This window comes from Bombina bombina, chromosome 9, assembly GCF_027579735.1.
Source record: "Bombina bombina isolate aBomBom1 chromosome 9, aBomBom1.pri, whole genome shotgun sequence".
In the NCBI taxonomy this organism is placed as follows: domain Eukaryota; kingdom Metazoa; phylum Chordata; class Amphibia; order Anura; family Bombinatoridae; genus Bombina; species Bombina bombina.
In genome coordinates this window covers 21290095-21316398 of record NC_069507.1, presented here as the reverse complement: position 1 = coordinate 21316398, position 26304 = coordinate 21290095, and the positions used below count along the sequence as shown (strand labels likewise).

The 26304-nt window shown below is 37.5% G+C and overlaps 1 protein-coding gene across 2 annotated transcripts in view; it reads right to left on the bottom strand.

Annotated features, from left to right (window-relative positions):
• ADAMTS14 (ADAM metallopeptidase with thrombospondin type 1 motif 14) overlaps positions 1-26304 on the bottom strand; it is a 265871-nt gene that overhangs the window by 106849 nt on the left and 132718 nt on the right. Inside the window, exon 6 of one of the 2 annotated variants that reach the window (XM_053691940.1) lies at positions 23603-23759. In XM_053691940.1, coding sequence (XP_053547915.1) covers positions 23603-23759 — 157 coding nt within the window. The remainder of the gene's footprint in view (positions 1-23602; positions 23760-26304) is intronic. The other variant, XM_053691941.1, reaches the window with a different exon arrangement.

The window sequence follows — 26304 nt, the reverse complement described above, 5'->3', positions numbered from 1 at the left end:
TTATATATACACTTATACATATTTATATATACACATACACATATTTATATATACACTTACAGATATTTATATATACACTTACAGATATTTATATATACACTTACAGATATTTATATACACACTTACACATATTTATATATACACATACACATCTTTATATATACACTTACAGATATTTATATATACACTTACAGATATTTATATATACACTTACACATATTTATATATACACATACACATCTTTATATATACACTTACAGATATTTATATATACACTTACAGATATTTATATATACACTTATACATATTTATATATACACATACACATATTTATATATACACCTACAGATATTTATATATACACTTACAGATATTTATATATACACATACACATATTTATATATACACCTACAGATATTTATTTATACACTTACAGATATTTATATATACACATACACATATTTATATATACACCTACAGATATTTATATATACACTTACAGATATTTATATATACACATACACATATTTATATATACACCTACAGATATTTATTTATACACTTACACATATTTATATATACACATACACATATTTATATATACACCTACAGATATTTATATATACACTTACACATATTTATATATACACACACACATATTTATATATACACCTACAGATATTTATATATACACTTACACATATTTATATATACACATACACATCTTTATATATACACTTACAGATATTTATATATACACTTACACATATTTATATATACACATACACATCTTTATATATACACATACACATCTTTATATATACACTTACAGATATTTATATATACACTTACACATATTTATATATACACATACACATCTTTATATATACACTTACAGATATTTATATATACACTTACAGATATTTATATATACACATACACATCTTTATATATACACATACACATCTTTATATATACACATACACATCTTTATATATACACTTACAGATATTTATATATACACTTACAGATATTTATATATACACTTACACATATTTATATATACACATACACATCTTTATATATACACATACACATCTTTATATATACACATACAGATATTTATATATACACTTACAGATATTTATATATACACTTACACATATTTATATATACACATACACATCTTTATATATACACTTACAGATATTTATATATACACTTACACATATTTATATATACACTTACAGATATTTATATATACACTTACACATATTTATATATACACATACACATCTTTATATATACACTTACAGATATTTATATATACACATACACATCTTTATATATACACTTACAGATATTTATATATACACTTACACATATTTATATATACACATATACATCTTTATATATACACATACACATCTTTATATATACACATACAGATATTTATATATACACTTACACATATTTATATATACACATACACATCTTTATATATACACATACACATCTTTATATATACACTTACACATATTTATGTATACACATACACATAATTATATATACACATACACATCTTTATATATATACTTACACATATTTATATACACACTTACACATATTTATATATACACTTACACATAATTATATAGACACATACACATATTTATATATACACATACACATCTTTATATATACACTTACACATATTTATATATACACATACACATCTTTATATATACACATACAGATATTTATATATACACTTACACATATTTATATATACACATACACATCTTTATATATACACATACACATCTTTATATATACACATACAGATATTTATATATACACTTAAAGATATTTATATATACACATACACGTATTTGTATATACAAATACAGATATTTATATATACACTTACAGATATTTATATATATACTTACACATATTTATATATACACATACACATCTTTATATATACACTTACAGATATTTATATATACACTTACACATATTTATATATACACTTACAGATATTTATATATACACTTACACATATTTATATATACACATACACATCTTTATATATACACTTACAGATATTTATATATACACATACACATCTTTATATATACACATACACATATTTATATACACACTTACACATATTTATATATACACTTACAGATATTTATATATACACTTACACATATTTATATATACACATAGACATCTTTATATGTACACATACACATATTTATATACACACTTACACATATTTATATAAACACTTACAGATAATTATATATATACTTACACATATTTATATATACACATATACATCTTTATATATACACATACACATATTTATATACACACTTACACATATTTATATATACACTTACAGATATTTATATATATACTTACACATCTTTATATATACACTTACACATCTTTATATATACACTTACACATATTTATATATACACATACACATATTTATATAGACACATACACACATTTATATACACACTTACACATATTTATATATACACATACACATCTTTATATATACACATACAGATATTTATATATACACTTACACATCTTTATATATACACTTACACATATTTATATATACACATACACATATTTATATAGACACATACACATATTTATATACACACTTACACATATTTATATATATACTTACACATATTTACACACAGAGAGAAATGCACTCACAGGAACGAACAACCAGCTCAATACCATTGTTAGCCTGTTCTATGGCGATTTACCACCTGGGTGCAACTTCTTTTAGCCCAGCAATGCTTTTCACAGAGTAGAACTTTCCTGTAGTATATCAGTCTGATCCCGCCTATTACGGTCAGTCCAGCACCGAAATACCAGGCAATTCCTTCTCTGAACAAGGAACAAAGCAACCCCAGACGATCGTTTCGGCCTTCATTGGGCCTCGTCAGTGAGGTGTAGCAGTATTCCTCTAAGCACACTGAGCAAGGAGTCCACGTCTGGTTTCCCCTTTTTCCCATAGGGAGACTAAATACACACAGAGAGAAATGCACTCACAGGAACGAACAACCAGCTCAATACCATTGTTAGCCTGTTCTATGGCGATTTACCACCTGGGTGCAACTTCTTTTAGCCCAGCAATGCTTTTCACAGAGTAGAACTTTCCTGTAGTATATCAGTCTGATCCCGCCTATTACGGTCAGTCCAGCATCGAAATACCAGGCAATTCCTTCTCTGAACAAGGAACAAAGCAACCCCAGACGATCGTTTCGGCCTTCATTGGGCCTCGTCAGTGAGGTGTAGCAGTATTCCTCTAAGCACACTGAGCAAGGAGTCCACGTCTGGTTTCCCCTTTTTCCCATAGGGAGACTAAATACACACAGAGAGAAATGCACTCACAGGAACGAACAACCAGCTCAATACCATTGTTAGCCTGTTCTATGGCGATTTACCACCTGGGTGCAACTTCTTTTAGCCCAGCAATGCTTTTCACAGAGTAGAACTTTCCTGTAGTATATCAGTCTGATCCCGCCTATTACGGTCAGTCCAGCACCGAAATACCAGGCAATTCCTTCTCTGAACAAGGAACAAAGCAACCCCAGACGATCGTTTCGGCCTTCATTGGGCCTCGTCAGTGAGGTGTAGCAGTATTCCTCTAAGCACACTGAGCAAGGAGTCCACATCTGGTTTCCCCTTTTTCCCATAGGGAGACTAAATACACACAGAGAGAAATGCACTCACAGGAACGAACAACCAGCTCAATACCATTGTTAGCCTGTTCTATGGCGATTTACCACCTGGGTGCAACTTCTTTTAGCCCAGCAATGCTTTTCACAGAGTAGAACTTTCCTGTAGTATATCAGTCTGATCCCGCCTATTACGGTCAGTCCAGCACCGAAATACCAGGCAATTCCTTCTCTGAACAAGGAACAAAGCAACCCCAGACGATCGTTTCGGCCTTCATTGGGCCTCGTCAGTGAGGTGTAGCAGTATTCCTCTAAGCACACTGAGCAAGGAGTCCACGTCTGGTTTCCCCTTTTTCCCATAGGGAGACTAAATACACACAGAGAGAAATGCACTCACAGGAACGAACAACCAGCTCAATACCATTGTTAGCCTGTTCTATGGCGATTTACCACCTGGGTGCAACTTCTTTTAGCCCAGCAATGCTTTTCACAGAGTAGAACTTTCCTGTAGTATATCAGTCTGATCCAGCCTATTACGGTCAGTCCAGCACCGAAATACCAGGCAATTCCTTCTCTGAACAAGGAACAAAGCAACCCCAGACGATCGTTTCGGCCTTCATTGGGCCTCGTCAGTGAGGTGTAGCAGTATTCCTCTAAGCACACTGAGCAAGGAGTCCACGTCTGGTTACACATATTTATATATATACTTACACATATTTATATATACACATACACATATTTATATAGACACATACACATATTTATATACACACTTACACATATTTATATATATACTTACACATATTTATATATACACTTACACATATTTACATATATTTATATATACACATACACATATTTATATAGACACATACACATATTTATATACACACTTACACATATTTATATATATACTTACACATATTTATATACACACTTACACATATTTATATATATACTTACACATATTTATATATACACTTACACATAATTATATAGACACATACTCATATTTATATATACACTTACACATATTTATATAGACACATACACATATTTATATATACACTTACACATATTTATATATATACTTACACATATTTATATACACACTTACACATATTTATATATACACTTACACATATTTATATATATACTTACAGATATTTATATATACACATACACATATTTCTATACACATACACATATTTATATACACACTTACACATATTTATATATATACTTACACATATTTATATATACACTTACAGATATTTATATATATACTTACACATATTTATATATACACTTACAGATATTTATATATACACATTCACATATTTATATACACACTTACAGATATTTATATATACACATACACAGTTCTGCACACCCTACAGCTCTGCACTCCCTACAGCTCTGCACACCCTACAGCTCTGCACTCCCTACAGCTCTGCACTCCCTACAGCTCTGCACTCCCTACAGCTCTGCACTCCCTACAGCTCTGCACACCCTACAGCTCTGCACTCCCTACAGCTCTGCACTCCCTACAGCTCTGCACACCCTACAGCTCTGCACTCCCTACAGCTCTGCACACCCTACAGCTCTGCAGCTCTGCACTCCCTACAGCTCTGCACTCCCTACAGCTCTGCACACCCTACAGCTCTGCACTCCCTACAGCTCTGCACACCATACAACTCTGCACTCCCTACAGCTCTGCACACCCTACAGCTCTGCACACCCTATAGCTCTGCACACCCTACAGCTCTGCACTCCCTACAGCTCTGCACACCCTACAGCTCTGCACACCCTACAACTCTGCACTCCCTACAGCTCTGCACACCCTACAGCTCTGCACACCCTACAGCTCTGCACTCCCTACAGCTCTGCACACCCTACAGCTCTGCAGCTCTGCACTCCCTACAGCTCTGCACTCCCTACAGCTCTGCACTCCCTACAGCTCTGCAGCTCTGCACTCCCTACAGCTCTGCACACCATACAACTCTGCACTCCCTACAGCTCTGCACACCCTACAGCTCTGCACACCCTATAGCTCTGCACACCCTACAGCTCTGCACTCCCTACAGCTCTGCACACCCTACAGCTCTGCACACCCTACAGCTCTGCACACCCTACAACTCTGCACTCCCTACAGCTCTGCACACCCTACAGCTCTGCACACCCTACAGCTCTGCACACCCTACAGCTCTGCACTCCCTACAGCTCTGCCCACCCTACAGCTCTGCACACCCTACAGCTCTGCACTCCCACACTTAGACATAAAGCTTACAGCCTTTCCAACCTATAGGAGCTTATTTGTTTATATCGAATACATTGTTTAAATTATTTGTGAGACTGACAAAGGTAGCGCAATGCTTGTTTTCCCTGTGCCACTGTATAACAGAACATTTACTGGCCTGCAAAACATTCATTTGATCTCACAAGGCAACTGCCCAATACTTTGCAACAGGTTCCAGCTTTCTAAGGCAGTTAACAGATATTCAGCGCCCTTGAGAAGCCCTGAGAAAGATAATGTGACATTTGGCGAATAAACTTATTGTATTAAGGATTTCAGTATTGTGGCCCTACACATAGCTGAACTGGTAGCAGACCTGGGTGTCTGCCAATAGAGCGTTCGCTTCCTCACCAGTGAGGTCATTGTGAGTGAGTGCCAAGAAAACATTAATATGTCACTTAGGATAAACCTCCTGACTAAATATTTTGATAATTGTAGCAGCTACTAAGCATCAATTTTAGAATCACAGAGGAAGCATTAAACATATGGCTTAAAGGGACATTGTAACATAAAAATTGCATGCTCTAATTCATTAGTATTAGTAACCCTAGATAACTTTTTCCTAGATTACAAGTGGTGTACAATCGTTACACTGGGAAGCGCAATCGTTTTACAGCTAGAACCTGTATCCCAAGGCAGTAGGAGATCAAACATCACAACCTTGATTGCGTACGGTCACGGTAACGATACTTTCAATGACGAGTGCAAAGTGGAAACTCATTCTCATATTGCAAGTCCACAGTTAACCCTTGTACCAGGGCAGGTTTTTCTGGGGTGGGGTGGGGTGGGGAGGGGGACAGGGTACTTGAGGCATTTAGAGCTTGTCTGTCACCTAGTGGGGTGCAAATCTAACAATACTGCCAATGACTTTTTGAAAAAGCCACGAGAATTCTGGAAATGAACGTCAGAGAATATGTGTTGATACAAGCAAGGACTTTACATCTTTCAGGCGTATTGTTAAAGTGATGGTAAATCCGAGCATTTAACAAACGCTAGGATTTACTATCACTAAAAATAAAGTTTAGTTTCATTCATCAGTTACAAAAAAAAGGTGCCAAACTTACTCTCTCTGTGCCGCGGCAGCTCGCTAAAATTCACGCCTTCGGCTGCCCATGGCACATCGCTCTTCTTCAATGAGGTGACGTTTCCACCTCTAAACCAATAGCTGTGACAGACAGAGATATGTCCTTTCATGCTGTTTTAACTTAGCGCTCAGACATAGCTATTTTCCACGTGAGTACGATTCATTAGAGCTACAATCAGTTTGACAGTACTTAGCTATATATTTCTTTATTTACTCCAAGGTACCCTTAATTAAAAAGAAGAATTTGAAAACATTTGTCAGCAGTTCATTGTAATTTGGAGCACGGTGTATAATATCTAATTGTATATATAGAAATATGTATTTATGAATAAATAGAACATATTTTGTGCAATCGTGTTGGCGCGACTTGCTGAGTGTTAGTTTTTTCCACTTTTCATGCTCCATTGAAGTCTATGGGGTAGATTTAATAAGCAGCGGATATTGCTTTCTACACCCGTAGTTTCCAGATCCCAAGATGATTGACAACCCCTGCTAGTGGCCGATTGGCCGCAAATGTGCAAGGGGCGACATTGCACAAGCATTTCACAAGAAATGCTTGTCTAAAGTTAAATGCCGGCAGCTACAGCGAATCATGTCTGCCCAGCATTTAATAAATTGACCCTGATGAGAGAATATGTTAACGCTGTCATGATATTGTAACTTCAGCTTTTTTTGTGCGTCAGATTAGCTCGTGAGCAAAAACGTTTTACTTTCAACTTGAAATATGTGATGTGCGCAAATAGTCATGTGCAGCTAGTGAGCGAGAGGGAGCGATAACTGCCCTCCACTTGAAATCTAACCCTTAGTTGGGTGTAACATACTATTTTTTGCATTTTCAAAAAAGCTAGAAAAGGCAGCGCGGTTATTTCCGCTCATGTAAGAGTCTGGTGACAGTACCACATACTTGCTAAACCTCATTGACCCTGTAATTGTACTATACATATAGACCTACGTGTAAGAAAATTACAGCCGGCTTAATTTAACCCTCTGTTTTTCTTGGCCTTTAGCAAATCAAAATCGTAGTAAAGAAAGCAGAACAAGAAATGATTCAATCTCCCAATACTCAAAGATGTTCCTACTGTAATAAAAAGGGCCCAACCAGGGGCCAGTGTGCAATCACTTGACCTAGGGCAAAATGTGAGTATATGTATTGTAGAGGGGTCTGTCACATGTATATATACATATGTGATCATAAAGTGCCTGGTGGGGCCCCTGGAGCTGAGAAACCAGTAGCAGCAGTATATGCTTAGGTTGCGTTGTGATCATATTATCAACAGACCTCACCTACTGAGTTATATCTGTTTCTGCTGTCACTGTGTACTACACCTTACTCTTATGGTCTGTATTCTTCATCTGCAGTCATCTAACCTGTGTGGTTCTAGCTGATGGTAGCTAATCATTTAGGCTACACCCCCATTGTATGAAAGCACTATTTTGTCTACAGCTGCTGTCCTTTCCTGCCTATCCATACAGTCAGATTGTCTACACCACCCCAAATAAATAAAACCAAAGACCCCACCGGAGTAATACCTGCAACACCGCTCTCCGACCTCCTTGATTAATTCTCCAGCTTCCTGGTACTGGAGCTTTTCAGAGTGAGTGTTTGCCCTTCACAATTTATTGTCTTTAGTACCGCCCCACATCTAACCACTCCTATCTCTTCCCACACTGTCCTCACCAATAAAAATCAGTTATATGAACATTGGTGTATACTGTCCCTTTAAACGTACAGATGATTTTATTTCCTTTGTCTACATGTTTTATAGTTTAAAGGAATAGTCAAGTCAAAATAAAACTTTCATGATTCAGATAGAGCAGCAATTTTAATCAACTTTATAATTTCCTCCTATTATCAAATGTTCTTGGTTCTCTTGGTATCTGTGAAAAGCAGAAATGTAAGCCGGACCATTTTTGGTTCAGCACCCTGGATAGCGTTTGCTGTTTGGTTGCTGCATTTAGCGACCAATCAACAAGAGCTACCCAGGTTCTGAACCAAAGATGGGCTGGCTTGTAAACTTACACTCATGTTTTTAAAATAAAGATACCAAGAGAACAAAGAAAAATTGATAATAGGCATAAATTAGAAAGTTGATTAAAATTGCTGCTCTAGCGGAATCACGAAAGAAAACATTTGGGTTCAGTGTCCCTTTAAAGCCCTTTGCCGGCCTTTTTTCTAACACACGAGACCACATATCTTTGAGCACTGATAACTTTTTTTCTGCAATATATTTTATAAATCATTTTTATTAGATGTTGTTATTTTAAGTGTAACTGTACTTTGTAATGTATTTTTGATGCGTTTTGTGAGACTTTTTTGTTTACCAGAGCTCTGAGGATGCGCTAAAACGATGAGTGTCATCTTGATTGGCGCTCAAGCGATCGTGTTTACTTTTAACTTGTAATACCAGTGCAATTTAACCTGCGTGCAAACCATCGCAAAAACCCAATATTGTTTGTAACCCATTCCTCATTCAACCTTTAGCAATTTAACAGTTTTTAGCAGAACATTTGCTTCAGTGTAAGGAATTTTCTTGATCTTGAAAACACAGAATGAAGTACATAACACTGCAGTGGTGTATTTTACACCAGCCGAATGTAATGCTTTTCTGCTCCATTCTAACGCTTGCACTATACACAGCATCACCAGGGAACTAAAGTGCCTCACATCATGAAATGCTTCTTAAACAAGCACCAGTCATGGAATAAAACCTTGTCTGGGATAAGAATCAGCTACTAGTTTGCAGGTGATCATTTTCCTAATGCCCAAACAAATTTGTGAGACTTGCACTCAGTGGGACAGGGTGGGAGGAGGGAACTCTGGAATGTTTAAACATCTCCAGGATCAAAGCAGAGTGAGAGTCAAAGGTTAAACAAACTATCTATTACTGTGTTCTGGAGAAGTGAGAACAATTTTATATTGCCTTTAGGAAGGTGTTTTGTCACGTTCCTGTCTCATTATTGTCACTGTGATTCTCTATTGCTTCCTTGTCAAAGGCCAAAAACATATTTTCATACTACTGTATTTGTGCTTCAGTTGAAAGTGACATTGCATGAAATTTGCATTTATTTTAGATCATATGGATTATTTTGTAAGGTTATCTTAATGGGGACAGGTTACAGATGACTAAAGTCAAAATAAACTTTGATGATTTAGTTAGAGCAGCAATTTACTTTTTTTTGAGTATTGAATCATCAATGTTGATTTCGGTCCAATCTCTTTAGAACTTGCTGCACAAAGGGCGCCTCTCTTTTTTGTCTTATATTCCCATCATTTTGTGGAGAGAACTGCCTAATCATCGATCCGATGGTCCCATGTTGAGAGAACCTTTTGGGATTGTATCATATTGAACACATATATGTTGTGATAGTTCAATTGATTATTAATTTACATATGTGCATATATATATATGCTGTTTTATATAGATACATAGATATTTAGATATTTTAGTTCTTTTATAATATATATTTTTTTATTATTTTATTTATATATCCTTATTATCATTACCTCATCAATATAAGAGAAGTTGTTTGAGTTGGCGCACCACAATTTATCAAATTTTGTGTGGTCCAATTTGTTGTTCTATATGTATACAACACTGTGATTGGCTGATGGCTGTCACATGATACAGGGGGCTGGCAAAAATGGAAAAATGAATTTGTCAGAAAAAAAATCTATGGCTTATTTGAAATTAAAGCGGACATGAAACCCAAATTTTTTTTCTTTCATGCTTCAGACAGAGCATGTGATTTTAAACAACTTTCCAATTTACTTCTATTACCTAATTTGTTTTGTTCTATTGGTATCCTTTATTGAAAAGGACACCTAGGTAGGCTCAGGAGCTGTTAATTTGTGGCTGCACATATACACCTCACATTATTGGCTACCCCAATGTTTAAGCTAATTCCCAGTAGTGCTGCATCTTAAACAAAGGATACCAAGAGAATGAAACTAATTAGATAATAGAAATACATTGAAAAAGTTGTGTAAAATTGTATTCTCTATCTTAAAGGGACATTCCAGCCAAAATTGGAAACCACATGGGAGCATTACGGTATTGAACAGAAGCATTTTTGTAATATATATGCATTAGCAAAAAGGCTTCTAATAAAAGCTATAGATGTTTCAAAAGTGTATTTAAGCAAACAAAGGGAATATCTCTCATATCGAGTTATCATACAATGTGTAGACCTATAGCCTATGCTAACCAGATGCTTTCCTCATAGTGAACAGACCTTATAATACCATAGCAACCACACTTATTAAGAGCCAATGCCGGTCCAGATGAAGATATGCAGAAGTAAGTTATTATATTATATTATTTACCATACTGTTTGTTTATCTATTGTTTGGATTTGTTGTGTGATCCTATTCTCTTTTCAATGTTTGAAAAACCACATGAAAAGCTGCAATTGGGACATTGAATCATTACCTCTACAATAGCAGCGAATTATATAAGCTTATGTTCCTAAATGTCAATACGTTTATATATGAACCATTGTCATGTTGAAGCTTACCATTGTTAAGTTCAAAATTTTCAATAAAAATAACTTTAAAAAAAAAAAAAAGTGTATTTAAGTATGCTCCGTGCACCAGCATTTTATACACAGCACTTGTTCGGAGAGCCTAAGGCGCTTGTACCATCTGGTAATGACTCAATTTGTTAATCGCTGACATGATACAAGCCCCACTGATGATCTGAGCAGCTACATTATTTAAAATGTGAGTGCAGTGACAATATCTAGATATGCTTCACATGCACGTGCAGAGAAAAATGTTAACACTATGTTGTGATAACTCTTAATAGAAGAATTTTTGCCAATACATTTATATTGCAAATATGTTTCTATTCAAAGATGCAATAAATTGATGTGCATTTATATTTTGACTGGAATGTCCCTTTAATCATGAAATAAAAAATTTGTTGTTTTCTGTAAATATAAATGTTATTGCATTGTCTTTTTATTGTGAACTTGTGAACTGTGACATTTTACTGTATTTAAATCTTCTGCCCTTTTGAAGGAACATTTAACTGTAGTTATAAGCCCCCTTAGAACTACACTACTTTAGTAAGCTTACTCATCTATATTATAATGATAGTACAACAGGAATTCTGCAACTCTGTATATATATATACTGTATATATGTGTGTGCTAATATGATATACACATATACACACATAAATATATATGTATATAAGCCCCCTTAGAACTACACTACTTTAGTAAGCTTACTCATCTATATTATCCCCTTAATGACCACAGCACTTTTCCATTTTCTGTCCGTTTGGGACCAAGGCTATTTTTACATTTCTGCGGTGTTTGTGTTTAGCTGTAATTTTCCTCTTACTCATTTACTGTACCCACACATATTATATACCGTTTTTCTCGCCATTAAATGGACTTTCTAAAGATACCATTATTTTCATCATATCTTATAATTTACTATAAAAAAAATTATAAAATATGATGAAAAAATGGAAAAAAAACACACTTTTTCTAACTTTGACCCCCAAAATCTGTTACACATCTACAACCACCAAAAAACACCCATGCTAAATAATTTCTAAATTTTGTCCTGAGTTTAGAAATACCCAATGTTTACATCTTATTTGCTTTTTTTGTAAGTTATAGGGCCATAAATACAAGTAGCACTTTGCTATTTCCAAACCATTATTTTTCAAAATTAGCGCTAGTTACATTAGAACACTAATATCTTTCAGGAATCTCTGAATATCCATTGACATGTATATATTTTTTTTAGTAGACATCCCAAAGTATTGATCTAGGCCCATTTTGGTATATTTCATGCCATCATTTCGCCGCGAAATGCGATTAAATACAAAAAATCGTTCACTTTTTCACTAATTTTTTCACAAACTTTTGGTTTCTCACTGAAATTATTTACAAACAGCTTGTGTAATTATGGCTTAAATGGTTGTAAATTCTTCTCTTGGATCCCCTTTGTTCAGAAATAGCAGACATGTATGGCTTTGGCATTGCTTTTTAGCAATTAGAAGGCTGCTAAATGCCACTGCGCACTACACGTGTATTATGCCCAGCAGTGAAGGGGTTAATTAGGGAGCATGTAGGGAGCTTTTAGAGGTAATTTTAGTGTAGTGTAGTGTAGTACACAACCCCAAGTATTGATCTAGGCCAATTTTGGTATATTTCAAGCCACTATTTCACCGCCAAATGCGATCAAATTAAAAAAACGTAAAATTTTTCACAATTTTAGGTTTCTCACTGAAATCATTTACAAACAGCTTGTGCAATTATGGCACAAATGGTTGTAAATGCTTCTCTGGGATCCCCTTTGTTCAGAAATAGCAGACATATATGGCTTTGGCATTGATTTTTGATAATTAGAAGGCCGCTAAATGCCACTGCGCACCACACGTGTATTATGCCCAGCAGTGAAGGGGTTAATTATGTAGCTTGTAGGGAGCTTGTAGGGTTAATTTTAGCTTTAGTGTAGTGTAGTAGACAACCCAAAGTATTGATCTAGGCCCATTTTGGTATATTTCATGCCACCATTTCACCGCCAAATGCGATCAAATAAAAAAAAACGTTCCCTATTTCACAAACTTTTTCACAAACTTTAGGTTTCTCACTGAAATTATTTACAAACAGCTTGTGCAATTATGGCACAAATGGTTTGTAAATGCTTCTCTGGGATCCCCTTTGTTCAGAAATAGCAGACATATATGTCTTTGGCGTTGCTTTTTGGTAATTAGAAGGCCGCCAAATGCCGCTGCGCATCACACGTGTATTATGGCTAGCAGTGATGGGGTTAATTATGTAGCTTGTAGGGAGCTTGCAGGGTTAATTTTAGCTTTAGTGTAGAGCTCAGCCTCCCACCTGAAACATCAGACCCCCTGATCCCTCCCAAACAGCTCTCTTCTCTCCCCCACCCCACAATTGTCCCCGCCATCTTAAGTACTGGCAGAAACTCTGCCAGTACTAAAATAAAAGCTATATTTGTTTTTTTTTTTGTTTTTTTTCTTAGCATATTTACATATGCTACTGTGTAGGATCCCCCCTTAGCCCCCAACCTCACTGATCCCCCACCAAGCAGATCTCTAACCCTCCCCCTCTGCCTTAATGGGCGCCATCTTGGGTACTGGCAGCTGTAATTTAATTGCCCTTTTCTGTAGTGTAGCTTCCCCCCCCCCCAGATCAACCCCCCACCCCTTCCAGATCCCTTAGATGATTTATTTATATTTTTTATTGGTGTTTTTTTTACTTTTATTGACCTTTATTTTTCTGCAGTGTAGAGGTTCCCTCCCGCTCCTGCCCCGTGCGCGCTCCCGTCTGTCCCGCCCCCGATCAAGCCCCCCTCGACGTCACACGGCACACCGATGGCCGCCCACCCGCCTCCCAGACTTGCTCCCACCCACCAACGATACCGGCCACCGATGTCCGGTGCAGAGAGGGCCACAGAGTGGCTCTCTCTGCATCGGATGGCCAAGGGGGGTTATTGCAGGATGCGTCGATATCGAGGCATCACTGCAATAACCGGAAAGCAGCTGGAAGCGAGCAGGATCGCTTCCAGCTGCTTTCCAGACCAAGGACGTACGCCACACGTCCTCGGTCATTAACTGTATTTTTTTTGAGGACGTGTGGCGTACGTCCTTGGTCGTTAAGGGGTTATAATGATAGTACAACAGGAATTCTGCAACTCTGTATATATATACTGTATATATGTATGTGCTAATATGATATACACATATACACACATAAATATATATGTATATAAGCCCCCTTAGAACTACACTACTTTAGTAAGCTTACTCATCTATATTATAATGATAGTACAACAGGAATTCTGCAACTCTGTATATATATATATGCTTCAGCGCTGCGGAATCTGTTGGCGCTCTACAAATACCTGATAATAATAATAATAATAATTATATACATACGTATATATGTATGTGCTAATATGATATACACATATACACACATAAATATATATGTATATAAGCATATACATACAGTATATATTTATTTATTGCTGGCCAACGCTGCGCAAATTGCCCACTTGTTTGCGTGTCTGCCAGCATGAAAACGAGGCTCCCATTTGAGCCTATGGAAGCGCACTCTGGTGAGTTTTTTTATTTTATTTCAGGTATGTTTTTTTTTTAACGGTACTGTTAGTTTATTTTTTTACAGATAAGGTTAGTCTGTGGTGGTTTTGGGTTTAATAATATAGTGGGTTACTTAGCAATGGGGTGTGTGGCAGTTTAGGGGTTAATAGTGTAGTGGGTTACATAGCAATGGGTGTGGTGGTTTAGGGGTTAATAGTGTAGTGGGCTACATAGCAATGGAATGTGTGGCGGTTTTGGTGTTTATAGTGTAGTGCGTTACTTAGCAATGGGGGGTGTTGTGGTTTAGGGGTTAATAGTGTAGTGGTTACTTAGCAATGGGAGTGTGTGGTTTAGGGGTTAATAGTGTAGTGGGTTACTTAGCAATGGGGGTGGTGGTTTAGGGGTTAATAGTTTAGTGGATTACTTAGTAATGGGTGTGGCAGTTTAGGGGTTAATAGTGTAGTGGGTTACATAGCAATGGGGGGTGTGGTGGTTTAGGGGTTATTAGTGTAGTGGATTACTTAGTAATGGGAGGTGGCAGTTTAGGGGTTAATAGTGTAGTGGGATACATAGCAATGGGGGGTGTGGCGGTTTAGGGCTTAATAGTGTAGTGGGTAACTTAGCAATCGAATGTGTGGCGGTTTAAGGGTTAATAGTGTAGTGGGTTACTTAGCAATGGGGGGAAGGGGTTAATAGTGTAGTGGGTTACATAGCAATTGGGGGTTTAGGGGTTAATAGTGTAGTGGGTTACTTATCGATGGGGGGTGTGGTGGTTTAGGAGTTAATAGTGTAGTGGGTTACATAGCAATGGGTGTGGTGGTTTAGGGGTTAATAGTGTAGTGGGCTACATAGCAATGGAATGTGTGGCGGTTTTGGTGTTTATAGTGTAGTGGGTTACTTAGCAATGGGGGGTGTTGTGGTTTAGGGGTTAATAGTGTAGTGGTTACTTAGCAATGGGAGTGTGTGGTTTAGGGGTTAATAGTGTAGTGGGTTACTTAGCAATGGGGGTGGTGGTTTAGGGGTTAATAGCTTAGTGGATTACTTAGTAATGGGTGTGGCAGTTTAGGGGTTAATAGTGTAGTGGGTTACATAGCAATGGGGGGTGTGGTGGTTTAGGGGTTATTAGTGTAGTGGATTACTTAGTAATGGGAGGTGGCAGTTTAAGGGTTAATAGTGTAGTGGGTTACATAGCAATGGGGGGTGTGGCGGTTTAGGGCTTAATAGTGTAGTGGGTAACTTAGCAATCGAATGTGTGGCGCTTTAAGGGTTAATAGTGTAGTGGGTTACTTAGCAATGGGGGGGGAAGGGGTTAATAGTGTAGTGGGTTACATAGCAATTGGGGGTTTATGGGGTTAATAGTGTAGTGGGTTACTTAGCAATGGGGGGGTGGTTTAGGGGTTAATAGTGTAGTGGGTTACTTATCGATGGGGGGTGTGGTGGTTTAGGAGTTAATAGTGTAGTGGGTTACATAGCAATGGGGGGTGTGGTGGTTTAGGGGTTAATAGTGTAGTGGGTTACTTAGCAATAGGGGTGTGGTGGTTTAGGGGTTAATAGTGTAGTGGGCTACTTAGCAATGGGGTGTGTGGTGGTTTAGGGGTTAATAGTGTAGTGGGCTACTTAGCAATGGGGTGTGTGGTGGTTTAGGGGTTAATAGTGTAATGGGTTACTTAGCGATGGGGTGTGTGGCAATTTAGGTGTTAATAGTGTAATGGGTTACATAGCAATGGGGTGTGTGGTATTTTAGGGGTTAATAATGTAGTGGGTTACTTAGCAATGGAATGTGTGGTGGTTTAGGGGTTAATAGTGTAGTGGGTTACTTAGCAATGGAATGTGTGGTGGTTTAGGGGTTAATAGTGTAGTGGGTTACTTAGCAATGGGGGTGTGGTGGTTTAGGGGTTGATAGTGTAGTGGGTTACTTAGAGATGGGGGGTGCTTTAGGGGTTAATAGTGTAGTGAGTTACTTAGTAATGGGGGTGGCAGTTTAGGGGTTAATAGTGTAGTGGGTTACATAGCAATGGGAGGTGTGGTGGTTTAGGGGTTAATAGTGTAGTGGGTTACATAGCAATGGGGTGGTTTAGGGGTTAATAATGTAGTGGGTTACTTAGCAATGGTGGGTGTGGTGGTTTAGGGGTTAATAATGTAGTGGGTTACTTAGCAATGGAATGTGTGGTGGTTTAGGGGTTAATAGTGTAGTAGGTTACATAGCAATGGAATGTGTGGTGGTTTAGGGGTTGATAGTGTAGTGGGTTACTTAGCGATGGGGGGGGGTTAGGGGTTAATAGTGTAGTGGATTACTTAGTAATGGGGGGTGGCAGTTTAGGGGTTAATAGTGTAGTGGGTTACATAGCAATGGGGGGTGGCGGTTTAGGGGTTAATAATGTAGTGGGTTAGATAGCAATAGGGGGTGTGGTGGTTTAGGGGTTATTAGTGTAGTGGATTACTTAGTAATTGGGGGTGGCAGTTTAGGGGTTAATAGTGTAGTGGGTTACATAGCAATGGGGGGTGTGGCAGTTTAGGCGTTAATAGTGTAGTGGGTAACTTAGCAATGGAATGTGTGGCGGTTTAGGGGTTAATAGTGTAGTGGGTTACTTAGCAATGGGGGTGGGGGTTTAGGGGTTAATAGTGTAGTGGGTTACATAGCAATGGAGGGGTGGTTTAGGGGTTAATAGTGTAGTAGGTTACTTAGCGATGGGGGTGTTTAGGGGTTAATAGTGTAGTGGGTTACTTAGCAATAGGGGTGTGGGGGTTTAGGGGTTAATAGTGTAGTGGGTTACTTAGCAATAGGGGTGTGGGGGTTTAGGGGTTAATAGTGTAGTGGGTTACTTAGCGATGGGGGGTGGTGGTTTAGGGGTTAATAGTGTAGTGGGTTACTAAGCGATGGGGGGGTTTAGGGGTTAATAGTGTAGTGGGTTACTTAGCGATGGGGGTGGCGGTTTAGGGGTTATTAGTGTAATGGGTTACTTAGCGATGGGGTCTGTGGTGGTTTAGGGGCTAATAGTGTAGTGGGTTACTTAGCAATGGGGGGTGGTTTAGGGGTTAATAGTGTAGTGGATTACTTAGTAATGGGGTGTGGTGGTTTAGGGGTTAATAGTGTAGTGGGTTACATAGCAATGGGGGGTGTGGTGGTTTAGAGGTTAATAGTGTAGTGGGTTACTTAGCAATGGGGGGTGTGGCGGTTTAGGGGTTAATAGTGTAGTGGGTTACTTAGCAATGGGGGGGTTAGCGGTTAATAGTGTGGTGGGTTACTTAGCAATGGGGGGTGTGGTGGCTTAGGGGTTAATAGTGTAGTGGGTTACTTAGCAATGGGGGGGTGGTGGTTTAGGGATTAATAGTGTAGTGGGTTACTTAGCAATGGGGGTGTGGTGGTTTAGGGGTTAATAGTGTAGTGGGTTATTTAGCCATGGGGGTTTGGTGGTTTAGGGGTTAATAGTGTAGTGGGTTACTTAGCCATGGGGTGTGGTGGTTTAGGGGTTAATAGTGTAGTGGGTTACTTTGTGATGGGTATTTGGTGGTTTCGGGGTAAATAGAATAGTTTAGTCAACGGTTTCATCCAGCCAAACTCTTTACGCGACCTTTCAGTGGTAAATGTGATTGCGTTCAAGCGTTCGCATTTACTTTAAACTTGCTTCATTATTGCAAGTGAAACATTATTGCCATATACATTTATTTTACAGCCTTTATTAGATCTAAAAATGTGCTTATTTTACTTTTTCCCAGGGAGGATTGGGTTAACGGCATCCATAGAAAATATGAGGAGCATAAATTACCACAATTTCGTGCAAATTATATTGCGGTAATTTAAACAGCGCGCACTTGCAATATGGTTTTGAGTGTAAAGAACACCGTGATTTTGCGATCGCAGTTACGCTCTTCGCACTAATGATATCGCTCCACTTGTAATTTGGCCCCTATTGTTTAAAAAGATAGATAATCCCTTTATAATCCATTCTCCAGTTTTGCCTGTTATATTATTATACTTTTTACCTCTGTGATTATCTTGTATCTAAGCCTCTGCAGACTACTCCTTATCTCAGTTATATTAATATACTTTTTACCTCTGTGATTACCCTGTATCTAAGCCTCTGCAGACTGCCCCTTATCTCAGTTGTATTAATATACTTTTTACCTCTGTGATTACCCTGTATCTAAGCCTCTGCAGACTGCCCCTTATCTCAGTTATATTAATATACTTTTTACCTCTGTGATTATCTTGTATCTAAGCCTCTGCAGACTACTCCTTATCTCAGTTATATTAATATACTTTTTACCTCTGTGATTACCCTGTATCTAAGCCTCTGCAGACTGCCCCTTATCTCAGTTGTATTAATATACTTTTTACCTCTGTGATTACCCTGTATCTAAGCCTCTGCAGACTGCCCCTTATCTCAGTTATATTAATATACTTTTTACCTCTGTGATTACCTTGTATCTAAGCCTCTGCAGACTGCTCCTTATCTCAGTTATATTAATATACTTTTTACCTCTGTGATTACCCTGTATCTAAGCCTCTGCAGACTGCCCCTTATCTCAGTTATATAAATATACTTTTTACCTCTGTGATTATTACCTTGTATCTAAGCCTCTGCAGACTGCTCCTGATCTCAGTTATATTAATATAATTTTTACCTCTGTGATTACCTTGTATCTAAGCCTCTGCAGACTGCTCCTGATCTCAGTTATATTAATATACGTTTTACCCCTGTGCTTACCTTGTATCTAAGCCTCTGCAGACTGCTCCTGATCTCAGTTATATTAATATACTTTTACCTCTGTGATTACCTTGTATCTAAGCCTCTGCAGACTGCTCCTGATCTCAGTTACATTAATATACGTTTTACCTCTGTGATTACCTTGTATCTAAGCCTCTGCAGACTGCTCCTGATCTCAGTTATATTAATATACTTTTTACCTCTGTGATTACCTTGTATCTAAGCCTCTGCAGACTGCCCCTGATCTCAGTTATATTAATATACTTTTTACCTCTGTGATTAACTTGTATCTAAGCCTCTGCAGACTGCTCCTTATCTCAGTTATATTAATATACTTTTTACCTCTGTGATTACCTTGTATCTAAGCCTCTGCAGACTGCTCCTTATCTCAGTTATATTAATAAACTTTTTACCGCTGTGATTACCTTGTATCTAAGCCTCTGAGGACTGCTCCTTATCGCAGATATATTAATATACTTTTTACCTCTATGATTACCTTGTATCTAAGCCTCTGCAGACTGCCCCCTTATCTCAGTTATATTAATATACTTTTTACCTCTGTGATTAACTTGTACCTAAGCCTCTGCAGACTGTTCCCTTATTTCAAATCTTTTTACAAACTTGCATTTCAGCCAATTAGTGCTGGCTCCTACATAACTCTACAGGAGGGAGCACTATATTATCTATGTGGAACACATGAACTATCACTGTCTAGCTCTAAAAAGCTAATAAAATGCACTGAGATATGAAGTGGCCTTTAAGGAATTAGAATCAACCTATGAGCCTACCTACAGTTGTGCTCATAAGTTTACATACCCTGGCAGAATTTATGATTTCTTGGCCATTTTTCAGAGAATATGAATGATAACACAAAAACTTTTCTTTCACTCATGGTTAGTGTTTGGCTGAAGCCATTTATTACCAATCAACTTTGTTTACTCTTTTTAAATCATAATGACAACAGAAAATACCCAAATGACCCTGTTCAAAAGTTTACATACCCTGGTGATTTTGGCCTGATAACATGCACACAAGTTGACACAAATGGGTTTGAATGGCTATTAAAGGTAACCATCCTCACCTGTGATCTGTTTGCTTGTTATTAGGGTGTGTGTATAAAAGGTCAATGAGTTTCTGGACTCCTGACAGACCCTTGCATCTTTCATCCACTGCTGCACTGACGTTTCTGGATTCTGAGTCATGGGGAAAGCAAAAGAATTATCAAAGGATCTGCGGGAAAAGGTAGTTGAACTGTATAAAACAGGAAAGGGATATAAAAAGATATCCAAGGAATTGAGAATGCAAATCAGCAGTGTTCAAACTCTAATCAAGAAGTGGAAAATGAGGGGTTCTGTTTGATAACATACTATATTCATCTTGCCATCAATTCTGACCAAATTTCCTGTGCCTTTGTAGCTCACAAAACATCAGCGATCCACATCTGTGTTTCACAGTAGGAATGGTGTGCCTTTCATCATAGGCCTTGTTGACTCCTCTCCAAATGTAGCGTTTATGGTTGTGGCCAAAAAGCTCAATTTTTGTCTCATTACTCCAAATGACTTTGTGCCAGAAGGTTTGAGGCTTGTCTCTGTGCTGTTTGGTGTATTGTAAGTGGGATACTTTGTGGTATTTGCATAGTAATGGATTTCTTCTAGTGACTCGACCATGCAGCCCATCTTTGTTCAAGTGCCTCCTTATTGTGCATCTTAAAACAACCACACCAAATGTCCTGTATTTCACCTGAAGTTATTTGTGGGGTTGTCTTTGCATCCTGAACAATTTTCCTGGCAGTTGTGGCTGAAATTTTAGTTGGTCTACCTGACCGTGGTTTGGTTTCAACAGAACCCCTCATTTTCCACTTCTTGATTAGAGTTTGAACACTGCTGATTTGCATTCTCAATTCCTTGGATATCTTTTTATATCTCTTTCCTGTTTTATACAGTTCAACTACCTTTTCCCGCAGATCCTTTGACAATTCTTTTGCTTTCCCCATGACTCAGAATCCAGAATCGTCAGTGCAGCACTGAATGAAAGATGCAAGGGTCTGTCAGGAGTTCAAACACTCATTGACCTTTTATACACACACACTAAATTACAAGCAAACAGATCACAGGTTAGGGTGTTTACCTTTAATAGCCATTCAAACCCCTTTGTGTCAACTTGTGTGCATGTTATCAGGCCAAAATCCCCATGGTATGTAAACTTTTGATTAGGGCCATTTGGGTAGTTTCTGTTGTCATTATGATTTAAAAAGAGTAAACACAGTTGATTGATAATAAATGGCTTCAGCCAAATACTAACCAAGAGTGAAAGAAAAGTGTTTGTGTTATCATTCATATTCTCTGAAAAATGGCCAAGAAATCATAAATTCTGCCAGGGTATGTAAACTTATGAGCACAACTGTAGGTTTAGCCTTCAACAAAGAATACAAAGAGAACAAAGTAAATTTGATTATAAAAGTAAATTGGAAAGTTGTTTAAAATTGCATGCCCTATGTGAATCATGAAAGTTTAATTTTGACTTTACTGTCCCTTTAAGCAAAAATGGTTTAGGTTGTCACAAACAGTCGATGGCTTTAGCACACAGTACACATGTGGTCCCTTGGTGAGTGTGCACAGACACAGTGTGTTTGATTAAGATGCCTAAACATCTGTTTAACACAGTAAATACAACGGACTGAAACACAGCCAAATGTTGTAACAGAAACAAAAGTATGGAACGACTTAGTACATGAAGTTAATTCAACAAATATTTAGCAACACATGGGAACAATTAGCGGACACAGGGGATGTGCAGTTATCAGTCATCATATCACAGAAGTGAGCAGCTCTGTTACAGAATTGTCTTTGCTCACAAGTTATCAAATCTGTCATTTATTTTGAAGAACAGATCATTGACAGTTTCAATGAGGACATTAACAATTGTATTATTTTTTGGGGCACAAGCTGCATAAGGTTGCAGGAATACAGGTAAGGTCTGTAATCCCACAGAGCACTGATTATTACAATAGTTTTAAAATATTATTTACAGAAGCCTTTAAATATAGTTCAGGATATCAATTCTGAAGACAGTGAAGTTGGTTGTAGCTGTTTTTTTAATGATTCAATATAACGTGCGTTTTACACGTGACAACAACAACAAAACAAGTTGCATATGAGGCTGATATAGACTTGATCTGCAGAGCTTTGGGGATTTATTCTGAGTAAATGTGCACTTAGGAGACATGGGGGCATTGAGGCCCCTTGTTTCTGGCGAGCCTTCAGGCTCGCCAGAAACAGAAGTTATGAAGCCGCGGTCTAAAGACCGCTGCTCCATAACCTGTCCGCCTGCTCTGAGGCTGCGGACAGAAATCAACCCAATCAAATACGATTGGGTTGATTGACACCCCCTGCTAGCGGCCGCCAGGGGGCGGCATTGCACCAGCAGTTCATTGCTGGTGCAATGATAAATGCTGACACCATCGATGTGCAGCGATGTGCAGCGGACATGATACGCTACTTCATATCATGTCCACTCGCACATTGATAAATATACCCCATGGATTTTACTACACACAATAACATGCAAAGAAAAAACTGCACTAATCCCAGAAGCTAAAGTAATGATTGCACTAATGTACGTGGGAAATTATACAGAGCAGATGATATCACTCACAAGCTGCAGCCGCACATACCTGGCTGACATCACACAATATACAGTACCTTGCATACCTGCAGGACCAAAATCTTGCCTGGTGAGGAAGACGGCGTGATCATGGTGCTCTGCGTGGTCCGGGTCTGAACGCTGCTGGGAATGTGCCCATCGACACACTTGCTCAAGGCTCCGAGATGGGTTTCCTCTTTCAATCAGACTGATTGACTATAACAAAAATACAAGAACAAGGTAAATAACCACTTGAACGTGCTGCGTGCTTTTACCCTTTTTTTTTTCATCTTAAATTGAAACAGGTGTCAAATTGAATGTTTCATGGTATAGACAGAGCGTATAATTGTAAAATGTCCCCAATATTCAACTGTCATACAACCTCTTCTGGGTATATTTTGACTAAACTTAGGCTAAGGAGTGTGCCCATGTATTAAGCACTAAATGACAGCTGTGTTTGCAACAATGAAACAATGTAATATATATAGTGCTCAAGAAATGTGAAGACTGCTGAGACTATCTCAGTATGCGGTTATGGAAATGAGCAACATTTTAACATGAGAAAGAGGTAAATTTCAAATAAAACTATATTGGGACATTTTAGTAATTTGAAGGTTTAATTGAATTGTGAAAGTTTACTTTTAGTTCTATGTCCCTTTAAGATATGAGCGAGGGAAAAGTGAGACAGTAAGAGGACTAATGAAGAAATGTGGTTCTCAGAATATGGGATTTATCTGTTCCATTACTGCACAGACCATGGTCTTGTAAAGCGGTTTTGAAATCCGCCCCAGGGAAGAGTACTATAAAAAATAAAATCAGTTATTTTAGATTTTTGCAGATCTGATCTGGGCACAGACACGTTTTAAGATGAGCAGTAAATATGCTGTGGGCAAAGCTCAAATAAATAAAATAAATGAATAACAAACATAATTAATATTCATTATTGTAGCATCACATCCTTCAAATGTGCCAACAACCCTGCCAGGCTGTCCCTTGTTACATACCCGCTGCTCTATCCAGTACAAGGAAAGTGCTAAAAAGGATGGAAAAAAAACAAAACATTAATGGGACACTAAACCCTAATTTTTTCTTTAATGATTCAGATAGAGCGGCAATTTTAAGCAACTATCTAATTTACTCTTATTATCAATGTTTCTTCGTTCTCTTGCTCTCTTTATTTAAAAAGCAGGAATATAAAGCTTAAGAGCCGGCCCATTTTTGGTTCAGAACCTGGGTTATGCTTTCTTATTGGTTTGCTAAATGTAGCCACCAATCAGCAAGCACTATCCTAGGTGCTGAAGCTCTGGGGCTGCGGACATCAATCCGCCCAATCTCATACGATCGGGCTGATTGACACCCCCTGCTAGCGGCCGATTGACCGTGTATCTGCAGGGGGCGGCATTGCACAAGCAGTTCACCAGAACTGCTTGTGCAATGATAAATGCAGACAGCGTATGCTGTCGGCATTCATCGATGTCTGTTGAACATGATCCGCTGAGCGGATTATGTCGGACAAACCAATGATAAATCTGCCCCTAGCAGTAAATTAGAAAGATGCTTAAAATTGCTGCTCTATCTGAATCATGAAAGAAAAAAATTGGGTTTAGTGCCCCTTTAAGTGCAAGGCTAGGTAAGTACCATCCACTACCCTCTGTAATTAGCTTTGTCCCTGTTTTTGTTACAAACCCAAATTTAAATCTCCTAAATAGTTGCTGAGATTAAAACAGCATTACATTTACAGATGTAAAGACAAGATTTGTTTACGAGTTCAATACTATCACTAGTTTTGCTTAATAGTTTCATAAATATTCTGACATAAATCAAAGCACCAAACGTAGGCCAAGATTACAAGTGCAGCTAAAAAATATTATCACTTCTGTGTGCTAACACCGCTCAAGTTAAATCAATAAATCAATCTTGTGCTCATATTACATGTTAAATCAATAGCGCTCTTATTCTTGTGCTCATATTACAAGTTAAATCAATAGCGCTCTTATTCTTGTGCTCATATTACAAGTTAAATCAATAGCGCTCTTATTCTTGTGCTCATATTACATGTTAAATCAATAGCGCTCTTATTATTGTGCTCATATTACATGTTAAATCAATAGCGCTCTTATTATTGTGCTCATATTACATGTTAAATCAATAGCGCTCTTATTCTTGTGCTCATATTACAAGTTAAATCAATAGCGCTCTTATTCTTCTGCTCATATTACAAGTTAAATCAATAGCGCTCTTATTCTTGTGCTCATATTACATGTTAAATCAATAGCGCTCTTATTATTGTGCTCATATTACATGTTAAATCAATAGCGCTCTTATTATTGTGCTCATATTACATGTTAAATCAATAGCGCTCTTATTATTGTGCTCATATTACATGTTAAATCAATAGTGCTCTTATTATTGTGCTCATATAACAAGTTAATTCAATAGCCCTCTTATTATTGTGCTCATATTACATGTTAAATCAATAGCGCTCTTATTCTTGTGCTCATATTACAAGTTAAATCAATAGCGCTCTTATTCTTGTGCTCATATTACAAGTTAAATCAATAGTGCTCTTATTATTGTGCTCATATTACAAGTTAAATCAATAGAGCTCTTATTCTTGTGCTCATATTACATGTTAAATCAATAGCGCTCTTATTCTTGTGCTCATATTACAAGTTAAATCAATAGCGCTCTTATTCTTGTGCTCATATTACAAGTTAAATCAATAGCGCTCTTATTCTTGTGCTCATATTACAAGTTAAAT